Raw genomic sequence first — 12,496 nt, 5'->3', positions numbered from 1 at the left:
AAATGTGATTCAAACAAAGATACTGCTGAGAACCAACATGGGCAGGGATGTTTAGAGCATCACTGCCAGAGCAGTAGCCCCTATATCTCCTTTCTTACTTGGATTTCAGATATTGGATCCCAGACCCATCACTCACTGTGCATAAATGTATAAGAATGGGGTATAAGCCAGGACACTAATGAGTGGCCAAAATATCCACAAGCTATTGGGTTAGCATTATTTTAGCAAAAATTTCCTTCTGTTTAAGAATGAAAAAAAAAAAAAAACACCCCAAGCAAACAACCCCTCCTCTTGTTTAAGTGATTGGGTTCACTATTTTTGTTTTCTATAAACCCCCAAGAGAAAAAGCAAGTCTGGGAAGAGAAAAGGAGTTGGTTATAGTACACCTTGCACCACATGAACTGCAAATGAAACAGGCCTCAACTGTAAGGGAGGGTCCTGGGAACAATGCAGAATCCTCCAGCAGGTCATCTCTGACCTAAAACCAGTTCTTCCAAGGACCTTGACCAAAGCCATTCGAACCTCTCGGTTTCTCAGGCTATAGATGAGGGGGTTGAGCATGGGGGTAACAAGGCTGTAGAAGAGGGAAACCACATTGTCCTGCTGTGGGCTGTGGTAGGTGCCTGGAACCATGTACATGAACATGGCTGCCCCATAAAACAGCCCCACCACAGTGATGTGCGAGGAGCAGGTGGTGAAGGCCTTGTGTCTGGCCTCGGCAGAGTGCATGTGGAGAACAGCCCTCAACACATGGCTGTAGGAGGTGGTGATGAGTGACAGGGGCAGCAGCAAGATCAGCACCCCTGAGATGGACAGCGACAACTCATACGCGGATGTGTCTGCACAAGAGAGCTTCAGCAGAGCAGGCAGCTCACAGAAGAAGTGATCCACAGTGTGTGAGGCACAGTAGGGGAAGTGCAGGGTGATGGAGGTCTGGATGGAGGCCACAAGCACACCTGACAACCAGGAGGTGCCCACCATGAGCAGGCAGACCTGACGTCTCATGAGCACAGGATAATGCAGGGGGTGGCACACGGCAACATAGCGGTCGTAAGACATGAGGGATAGCAGGACACCTTCAGAGACACCCATCAGCATCAGGAAGAACATCTGAGCTGCACAACCCCCGAAGGAGATGGAACCCTCTCCTTGCAGGAAGTCAGCTGCCATCTTGGGGATGGTGACCAATGGAAAGCCAACATCCAATAGGGAGAGTTGACTGAGCAGGAAGTACATGGGAGTGTGGAGCCTGGAGTCTGTGTGGATCAGGAAGAGCAGGACAGCATTGCCCAGAAGGCCCATAGTGAATATGATAGCCACAAGGGAGAACAGGACCAGATGTGGCCCTGAGTGGCTGAAGAGCCCCATGAGAGTGAAGTCCGAGATCATTGACTGATTTGATTCTCTCATCTTCCAGGAAGCATAACTCGTCTGTAGGAAGAACAGGATATTTGGAAGGAGTTTTAGTGGGCAGTAGTCTTGTCTTACATGCCAGATAGAATTGTTTGGTAGTGGTTGCTTAGGGTCTCAAGAAGGATGATGAGCACATTCAGTCTCAGTAGGAAAAAAAAGAAAACCATCACTGATTCATTATGTCTGCTTTGGTCAGGGGATGGGGAATAGCAAAGTTTTGCCTTTGCCCTCCAGGAAAGCACTATCCACCAACATTTGCAGTTGAACTCTCTGTCCCCAAGGTAGGGAGTGCAAGTCAGTCTCAGTGGAATATTGGAATATACCCTATCCCAGATGCCCTGGGGCCAACGCAAAGGAAGTATTCCAAAGAGATTAGATATCAAATAGGGAGATCTTGCTAAAGATAATAGGGAATGATGAGCCTGGAGAAGGAATATGGAGTGTGTGGATTGTTTGGCATATGGTTAAGGGAATATACTCTGGGATAGAACAAGATCTGAATACCAACCTAGCTTTGTGACTTTGGACAAGTTATTTAATCTTTCTGGTAGTCAGTTTCCCCATCTGTCTATAGGGATAAAAAACACCTTCCTCATAGGAGTAGCTGTGAGTAAATAAACAGCTTAGCTCAATGACAACCATGTGGCAATTTCTTGATTTAAGTTCACAACTATTACTCATATTGTAGATGAAATGTAAACATTAAAAAGCCAGCTGGGTTGGGGCGCCTGGGTAGCGCAGTCGTTAAGCATCTGCCTTCGGCTCAGGGCGTGATCCCGGCGTTCCGGGATCGAGTCCCACATCGGGCTCCTCCGTTGGGAGCCTGCTTCTTCCTCTCCCACTCCCCTGCTGTGTTCCCTTTCTCGCTGGCTGTCTCTCTGTCATATAAATAAATAAAATCTTAATAAATAAATAAATAAATAAAAAGCCAGCTGGGTAGGGTGGTTCACCTATGATAGGATAATGTATGCCTGGTACTTGGCTCAGTGTCTGGCATATAGTAAGACTGTTCTATATGTATTAGCCCTTTTTGTTGATGTTATTCAACATTGTAACTCTTGTCCACTTGCATGGCAAAAAATGATCAATTCAAGTTTATTCTCAGTCATGCTCTCCTGAAATGACAATTCCCTGTTCTTGCCCTAAATTGGTGGTTCTCAACCAGGGGTGATTTTGCCTCTTTCCTGGGACATTGGCAATGTCTGGAGATATTTTCAGTTGTCATGCCTGGGGCTGCTAATGGATCTAGTGGGTAGAGATCAGGGATGCTACTAAATATCCTAGAATGCACAGGACGGTCCCCACTACAAAGAATTGTCTGGTCCCAAATTTCAATAGTGCCAAGGTTAAGAAACCCTTCAACTGGAGGTTAAGATGGCGGAGGAGTAGGGGACCCCTTTTTCAGCCGGTCCCCTGAGTCCAGCTGGATAGGTACCAGACCAGCCTAAATAACCACGGAATCAGCCTGAGACGCAGGATGATGCATCTGGAACTCTACAAATGAACATCTCCAGCACTGAGTATTGAGGTACGAAGAGGGGAGCTGTAAACCGTGCACAGATATCGGAAGATAAACGGAAGGGGGAGGGAGCCGCCGCGTTTGGGCTCCGGGAAGCGGCAGCCACCTGCATGGGGGAGCGGGCGGACTCACAGAGGGCACCCGCGAGAGAGCAGACTGAGACCGGTGAGCCGTGAATGCGCGCCACCAGGCATCTCCCGGAACACCGGAATCCCGGTGTGCTCAAGGGATCCAGACTGAGACCGGGAGCTCCTGGAGCATGCGCGGGGCGGCTGGCGGTTGGTGGGCCACCTGCACGGGGGAGCGGGCGGACTCGCGGTTGGCACCCGCGAAACAGCAGACTGAGACCCTGAACCGGATGCGCGCGCCACCAGGCTTCTCCCGAAACTCCGGAATCGAGGTGTGCTCACCGGGCATAGACTGAGACCGGGAGACCCGGGAGCGTGCGGGGCGGCCGGTGGCTGGCGGCATTAGAAACACAAAGGACAGAGACGCACCGGCCCTGGAAGTGAGGGCAGGGACGCCGAGTTGGTGCGCACATCCCGGGACGCTGCAGGGTTGAGCAGCACCAACAGTAATAGAGTTAAAGTGGCCAGAACATCAGTGGAGAAAGGGCCGCAATCCCTCTGTTCTGTGACAATGCAGCCTCTGCTGCTCTGACCCTCAGAAGAGGCATAGCCAGCCGCCAGAGAACAAAAGCCTGGAAATACCGGCTCAGAGAGTGCCCATCCCCATCCTCCCTCGCAGGGGACACGGAGACTCTAACCAAACAGGGTTGCCTGAGTATCGGCGCGGCAGGCCCCTCCCCCAGAACACAGAAGGCAGGCTGAAAAATCAAGAAGCCCACAACCGGAGGCGCCTGGGTGGCACAGTCACTGAGCGCCTGTCTCCGGCTTAGGGCGTGATCTCAGCGTTCCGGAAAAGAGTCCCTCATCGGGCTCCTCCGCTGGGAGCCTGCTTCTTCCTCTCTCACTCCCCTGCTTCTGTTCCGTTCTTGCTGACTGTCTGTCTCCCTCTCTCAGATAAGTAAATAAATAAAATCTTTAAAGAAGAAGCCCACATCTCTAAGATCCCTATAAAACAAGGGGCACGGCCTGGGACCCAGTCAATAATTTTGGGCTCTGGACAACCCCGCAACCTCCCCTCATTAGAATGACAAGAAGGAGAAGCCCCCCCAGCAAAGAAAAGACAGTGAGTCTGTGGCCTCTGCCACAGAAGTAACGGATATGGATGTAACCAAATTATCAGAAATGGAATTCAGAGTAACAATGGTCAAGATAATGAGTAGACTTGAAAAAAGTATTCAGGAAAATGTTACTGAGAATATAGAATCCCTAAGGGTGGAAATGAGAGCGAATTTGACAGAAATTAAAAATTCTATGAGCCAAATGCAGGCAAAACTAGAGGCTCTGACGGCCAGGGTCACCGAAGCGGAGGAAAGGGTTAGTGAATTGGAGGATGGGTTAATAGAGGAAAAAATAAAAATAGAAGATGGTCTTAAAAAAATCCACGCCCACGAATGTTGGCTACGGGAGATTACTGACTCAACGAAACGATCCAATGTTAGAATCATCGGCATCCCCGAGGGGGTGGAGAAAAACAGAGGTCTAGAAGAGATATTTGAACAAATTGTAGCTGAAAACTTCCCTAATCTAGCAAGGGAAACAAACATTCGTGTCCAAGAGGCAGAGAGGACCCCTCCCAAGCTCAACCATGACAGACCTACACCACGTCACGTCATAGTGCATTTCGCAAATATTAGATCCAAGGATACAGTATTGAAAGCGGCCAGGGCAAAGAAATTTCTCACATACCAAGGCAAAGGCATCAGAATTACATCAGACCTGTCTACACAGACCTGGAATGAGAGAAAGGGTTGGGGGAGCATTTTTAAAGCTCTTTCAGAGAAAAACATGCAGCCAAGGATCCTTTATCCAGCAAGGCTGTCATTCAGAATTGATGGACAAATAAAGACATTTCAGAATCGCCAGTCACTAGCCAATTTCGTAACCACGAAACCAGCCCTACAGGAGGTATTATGGGGGGTTCTATAAAAGTAAAAAGGCCCCAAGAGTGATACAGAACAGAAAGTCACAGCCAATACAAACAAAGACTTTACTGACAACATGGCAGAATTAAAAGCATATCTCTCAGTACTCAGTCTTAACATTAATGGTTTAAATTCTTGCTCAAAACGCCACAGGGTTGCAGATTGGATAAAAAGAAATGACCCATCCATTTGCTGTCTACAAGAGACTCATTTCGAACCCAAAGATGCATTCAGACTGAGAGTAAGGGGATGGAGTATCATCTTTCACGCAAATGGACCTCAAAAGAAAGCTGGGGTACCAATTCTCATATCAGATAAACTGGATTTTAAACTACAGACTATAGTTAGAGACTCAGAAGGGCACTATATTATTCTTAATGGAAGTATTCAACAAGTGGATATGACAATTATAAATATATATGCCCCCAACAGGGGAGCAGCAAGATACACAAGCCAACTCTTAACCAGAATAAAGAGACATATAGATAAAAATACATTAATAGTAGGGGACCTCAACACTCCACTCTCAGAAATAGACAGAACACCCTGGCAAAAACTAAGCAAAGAATCAAAGGCTTTGAATGCCATACTCAACGAGTTGGACCTCATAGATATATATAGAACACTACACCCCAGAACCAAAGAATACTCATTCTATTCTAATGCCCATGGAACATTTTCAAGAATAGACCATGTTCTGGGACACAAAACAGGTCTCAGCCGATACCAAAAGATTGAAATTATCCCCTGCATATTCTCAGACCACAACGCTCTGAAATTGGAACTCAACCACAAGGAAAAATTTGGAAGAGACTCAAACACTTGGAGACTAAGAACCATCCTGCTCAGGAATGACTCAATAAACCAGGAAATCAAAAATCAAATTAAACAATTTATGGAGACCAATGAGAATGAAAATACAACAGTCCACAACCTATGGGATACTGCAAAGGCAGTCCTAAGGGGGAAATACATAGCCATCCAAGCCTCACTCAAAAGAATAGAAAAATCTAAGATGCAGTTTTTATATTCTCACCTCAAGAAGCTGGAACAGCAACAGAGGGACAGGCCTAATCCACGCACGAGGAAGCAGTTGACCAAAATTAGAGCTGAAATCAATCAAGCAGAAACCAGAAGTACAGTAGAGCAGATCAACAGGACTAGAAGCTGGTTCTTGGAGAGAATCAATAAAATTGACAGACCACTGGCAACACTTATCCAAAAGAAAAGAGAAAGGACCCAGATTATTAAAATTATGAATGAAAAAGGAGAGGTCACGACGAACACCATTGAAATTGGAAGGATTATTAGAAATTTTTATCAACAGCTATATGCCAATAAACTAAGCAATCTGGAAGAGATGGAATCCTTCCTGGAAACCTATAAACTACCAAGATTGAAACAGGAAGAAATTGATTTCTTAAACAGGCCAATTAATTATGAAGAAATTGAGTCAGTGATAAACAACCTTCCAAATAACAAAACTCCAGGCCCGGACGGTTTTCCTGGGGAATTCTACCAAACATTCAAAGAAGAAATAATACCTATTCTCCTAAAGCTATTTCAAAAAATAGAAACAGAAGGAAAGCTACCAAACTCATTCTATGAGGCCAATATTACCTTGATCCCCAAACCAGGCAAAGACCCCCTCAAAAAGGAGAATTACAGACCGATTTCCCTAATGAATATGGACGCCAAAATCCTCAACAAGATACTTGCTAATAGAATCCAACAGTTCATTAAAAGGATTATCCACCACGATCAAGTGGGATTCATACCTGGGATGCAAGCGTGGTTCAATATTCGCAAATCAATCAGCGTGATACATCATATCAACAAGAAAAGACTCAAGAACCATATGATCCTCTCAATCGATGCCGAAAAAGCATTTGACAAAATACAGCATCCTTTCCTGATTAAAACCCTTCAGAGTGTAGGAATAGAAGGTACATTTCTCAATCTCATAAAAGCCATCTATGAAAAGCCTACTGCAAATATTATTCTCAATGGGGAAAAGCTGGAAGCCTTTCCCTTAAGATCAGGAACACGACAAGGATGCCCACTCTCGCCACTATTATTCAACATAGTACTAGAAGTCCTTGCAACAGCAATCAGACAACAAAAAGGGATCAAAGGTATTCAAATCGGCAAAGAAGAAGTCAAAATGTCTCTCTTTGCAGATGACATGATACTCTATATGGAAAACCCAAAAGAAGCCACTCCCAAACTATTAGAAGTTATAGAGCAATTCAGTAACGTGGCGGGATACAAAATCAATGCTCAGAAATCAGTTGCATTTCTGTACACGAATAACGAGAACGACGAAAGAGAAATCAGGGAATCCATCCCATTTACAATAGCACCAAAAACCATACGTTACCTTGGAATTAACTTAACCAGAGACATAAAGGACCTTTATTCTAGAAACTATAAATCACTCTTAAAAGACATTGAGGAAGACATAAAAAGATGGAAAGATATTCCATGCTCATGGATCGGAAGAATTAACATAGTTAAAATGTCCATGCTACCCAGAGCAATCTACACTTTCAATGCTATCCCGATCAAAATACCGAGAACGTTTTTCAAAGAACTGGAACAAATAGTCCTTAAATTTGTATGGAACCAGAAAAGACCCCGAATCTCCAAGGAACTGTTGAAAAGGAAAAACAAAGCTGGGGGCATCACAATGCCGGATTTCGAGCTGTACTACAAAGCTGTGATCACAAAGACAGCATGGTACTGGCACAAAAACAGACACATAGACCAATGGAACAGAATAGAGAGCCCAGAAATGGACCCTCAGCTCTTTGGGCAACTAATATTTGATAAAGCAGGAAAAAACATCCAGTGGGAAAAAGACAGTCTCTTCAATAAATGGTGCTGGGAAAATTGGACAGCTACATGCAAAAGAATGAAACTTGACCACTATCTCACACCATACACAAAAATAAACTCCAAATGGATGAAAGACCTCGATGTGAGACAGGAATCCATCAAAATTCTAGAGGAGAACATAGGCAGCAACCTCTACGACATCGGCCAAAGCAACCTTTTTCATGATACATCCCCAAAGGCAAGAGAAACAAAAGATAAAATGAATTTATGGGACTTCATCAAGATTAAAAGTTTCTGCACAGCCAAGGAAACAGTCAGAAAAACTAAGAGGCAGCCCACGGAATGGGAGAAGATATTTGCAAATGACACTACAGATAAAGGACTGGTATCCAAGATCTACAAAGAACTTCTCAAACTCAATACACGAGAAACAAATAGACAAATCAAAAAATGGGCAGAAGATATGAACAGACACTTTTCCAATGAAGACATACAAATGGCTAACAGACACATGAAAAAATGTTCAAAATCATTAGCCATCAAGGAAATTCAAATCAAAACCACACTGAGATACCACCTTACGCCAGTTAGAATGGCAAAAATAGACAAGGCAAGAGACAACAACTGTTGGAGAGGATGTGGAGAAAGGGAATCCCTCCTACGTTGTTGGTGGGAATGCAAGTTGGTACAGCCACTCTGGAAAACAGTGTGGAGGTCCTTTAAAAAGTTAAAAATTGAGCTACCCTATGATCCAGCCACTGCACTACTGGGTGTTTACCCCAAAGATACAGACGTAGTGAAGGGAAGGGCCATATGCACCCAAATGTTCATAGCAGCAATGTCCACAATAGCTAAATCGTGGAAGGAGCCGAGATGCCCTGCAACAGATGACTGGATTAAGAAGTTGTGGTCCATATACACAATGGAATATTACTCAGCAATCAGAAAGAACGAGTTCTCAACATTTGCTACAACATGGACGGCACTGGAGGAGATAATGCTAAGTGAAATAAGTCAAGCAGAGAAAGACAACTATCATATGATTTCTCTCATCTATGGATCATAAGAACTAGGATGATCAGTAGGGGAAGAAAGGGATAAAGAAAGGGGGGGTAATCAGAAGGGGGAATGAAACATGAGAGACTATGGACTATGAGAAACAAACTGAGGGCTACAGAGGGGAGGGGGGGTGGGGGAATGGGATAGACCGGTGATGGGTAGTAAGGAGGGCACATATTGCATGGTGCACTGGGTGTTATACACAACTAATGAATCATTGAGCCTTACATCGAAAACCGGGGATGTACTGTATGGTGACTAACATAATATAATAAAAAATCATTATTAAATAAAAAAAAAAAAAGAAACCCTTCAACTGACATCCATAAAGTCTTCTCTGACCTGGAGCAGAGCCTCTGGGAGGTCTCTTGAGTCTATTGTCTTGGTCTTCTAGCAGAGATAAGTTTCATGTCCTATGCATGCCTAGAGATTAATCCGTGAAGTTGAATTCCCAGGTACACTTATTTAATTTAATTAATTTATTTGACAGAGATAGAGACAGCCAGCAAGAGAGGGAACACAAGCAGGGGGAGTGGGTGAGGAAGAAGCAGGCTCATAGCAGAGGAGCCTGATGTGGGGCTCGATCCCAGAATGCCGGGATCACGCCCTAAGCCGAAGGCAGATGCTTAACCGCTGTGCCACCCAGGCGCCCCTCCCAGGTACATTTTAAAGGAATTATTAATAAGACTAGTCTCAACTCAAATCCCCGGAGAATTGCATTGTTTCCATGACTCCGTATAGAGAAGGGTTTGCTCTTTAATCATTATCCTTTGGGGCAAATTCATAGGCAAACAGTCTCTCTGGACCTTGTCAAAGGATTTTCAAGTGGACCGTGTACTTATTTCTTCTCTTTTCACCCACATCTCCTCCTCGAGCCCCCCACCAAAGGGAAGAAAAGGGAGGTGATTCCTATTAAGCATTTACTACGTACCGAACACCGTGTTAAGGTCAGAGAAAGGCTAATGGGTTTCAGCTGAGTGTTTCCCAATGTTGGCACTATTGACATTTTGGGCTGGATAATTTTAAGTACTACAGGCATTTAATATTTAATATTTAAGTGTTATAGGCATTTTCTTACTTGATCTTACTGATAAGTGTTATCACTTGTATAGTTGAAGGAGCAGAGATTCAAAGAATTGCAATAAGCAACTGTACTGGGTTCAATAGCGTTGCCTCCAAATTCTTGTCCACCTGGAACCTCAGAATGTGTCCCTAAATGGAAAGAGGGTCTTTGCAGATATATTAAGGATCTTGAGAGGAAAACATCCTAGATTTAGGGTGTTCTCTAAAGCCAGTGACTAATGTTAATGTAAGACAAGGAGAGGACACACAGAGACACAAAGAAGGTGGCCATGTGAAGATGGAGGCAGAGATTGGACTGACCCAGCTATAAGCCAAGAAACACCAAGGATTGCCAAAGCTGTCACAGTCTAAGAGAGAGGCATGGGACAGACTCTCCCTCGGACCCTCCAAAAGGAATCAATCCTGGCAACACCTCGATTGTGAACATCTGACCTCCAGAACTGTGAGACAACAGATGTCTGTTGTTTTAGACCACACAGTGGCCCCAGGACACTGATACACCAGTCCAAGATTACTCAGCAAACAAGTGGTAGAATTAATTTTTAAACAACAGCTGGTATGATTCTAGGGTTCCTGTGTTTTTTCTTCACACCTTACTTTCCAGCAAAAAATAATGGATCGTTCAGATTCTGCTTTCCTAAGTAACCCTTTGGCATTCCTGCTCCAGTCATGTTATGTTTTTCTCTTCTGTTTGACAGTTATCCTACTGCCTGGCCTGGGGCAGGAGCCACTTCACCAGCTGTGGGTCCACGGCCTTGAATACCTTGCCCTGATGCTCCCCCACTCACTCACCTGGCTTTGGTACAGTGGTCCTTTCAGTGGACTGGTCAACAGCCCCCCAGTCTCCACCTTAAGAAACCATGCAGGTCAACTCCGGTTTACCTCCAAGAAGCGTCAATTGGTCTAGAGCACGACGTGAACTCAGTACTACTTGCCCTGGTCCCTTGGATCCTCTACATCTGATGGCTATATGATGTCTCCCCAATGTCTTACCTATGAAAGGCCCCCTTCCTTCCCTCATACTCAATACTGTTTCCCTGACCTCACTTTCCCTTCCAGCATTTCCAGGTAGTCCCTTTGCTAATGATGCATCCACAGAGCAGCACATTCCCCCGTTACTTGCTTTTGGAATCTCCTGTAAGCAGCTTCTCCAACAGGACTGTGATCCCCTCTGTCATGGTTTGCCTGGAGCTTTGCACACATTCTTCCTTCAGGACAGGATGCTTCCCTCCACTAAACCCACCTTCCCCAGTCAGGCAGCAGGAAGCACTGGACAGAGACCACTCTTAGCTTTGGGTGTGTTGTCTCCTTGTTCTAAGTCAGCTACCTCACACCTTAGGATGAACAGCCCCTCCGACTGCAACCATTTTATTAAAGTAAGCTCTACACCCAAAATGGAGCTTGAACTCATACCCTGAGATCAAGAGTTGCATGCTCTACCACTTGGACCAGCCAGAGTTGATTTGACTTTTAAACCCCTTCCTTTCTATGTTTTCCTCATTATCTGATGCCCTTTGCTGAAATGAAAGATGAGAGAAGAGGCACTGGAGTTAGCAGACTCTCTGTTGCCAATAAAACCTTCACAGCATCTTCCACTTACGAGGAAGCATGGCTGAGCTCTTCCTCCATCAGACACTGGCGATCCAGGGTACATTAAAATGTTTTTATTTCTTTTAAAGAGAAAAGATGACTGCATCCAACCAGAACTGTAAGTGTCTTTATACCAACAATAAGCTGTAAAATATAATTTATTTCTTTTAAAGAGAAAAGATGACTGCATCCAACCAGAACTGTAAGTGTCTTTATACCAACAATAAGCTGTAAAATATAATTTTTTAATATTGTTATTTATGGAGGAAGGGGTCCACAGAAGCAAACGTGCCTCTGGCCCATTCAAGTTACACTGCATTCCTGCCTTTCCCTCTCTTTGCTAGTTTGGTAATCAAATGATGAGTACTTGAAAGCTCAGTTCACAGACTGCTTTCTGCTTGACCATCACTCTGGAACACACAGCACAAGGAGCACAGAAGAGCTTGTTATGCATTTGCTGGATGACAAAATCGGCAAGGGAGATACTTAGTGTAATGACATGTCTAAGGTGGCACGGGGATTGACTGGCAGTCCTGGGATCCGAATCCATTCTGACAGGTCCCAGTCATGTGTTTTTTCCTGTTCTGCCCATTGAACAGAAGTTTGGCTCTTTCTGTCCTGGCTCTCCAAGCTGATCTGATCTGACCTCTGAAAACTGCTTTGGGATGTCAGTGTTTTAGAATTTCTGGAAGGAGGGTTGAAGCTGTCTCTGGGCTGTGGCAGGGAGCATGTCCTAAGACCAATCTCTCAGCAATGATCAAGAACTCCAGGTCCTCCCAGTTCAGCAGCTTCTATGGAGGTTCATGTGTGGACGTTAAAATAAACAACTCCCCCAACCCCCTCCTGCCACCCGAGGCTCGGGGCAGTGCTGATGGGCTGAGGTAAAACAAATTCTAAGATGCTCACCTGTGAGCCGGGGAAGATTAAGAGGCATATACAATCTC

General features: G+C 44.8%; 1 protein-coding gene across 1 annotated transcript; it reads right to left on the bottom strand.

The window, feature by feature from the left end:
* Window positions 1-375: 375 nt before the first annotated feature.
* On the bottom strand, window positions 376-1,410 carry LOC113250074 (olfactory receptor 2Z1-like). Its single transcript, XM_026491468.2, has one exon. It carries the CDS (start codon window positions 1,408-1,410, stop codon window positions 376-378), a length of 1,035 nt encoding a protein of 344 aa, XP_026347253.2.
* Window positions 1,411-12,496: the final 11,086 nt, after the last annotated feature.

This window comes from Ursus arctos, unplaced genomic scaffold, assembly GCF_023065955.2.
Source record: "Ursus arctos isolate Adak ecotype North America unplaced genomic scaffold, UrsArc2.0 scaffold_14, whole genome shotgun sequence".
Classification (NCBI taxonomy): Eukaryota; Metazoa; Chordata; class Mammalia; order Carnivora; family Ursidae; genus Ursus; species Ursus arctos.
Note: the sequence above shows the minus strand (reverse complement) of the source record. Positions and strands in the feature narration are given on the sequence as shown.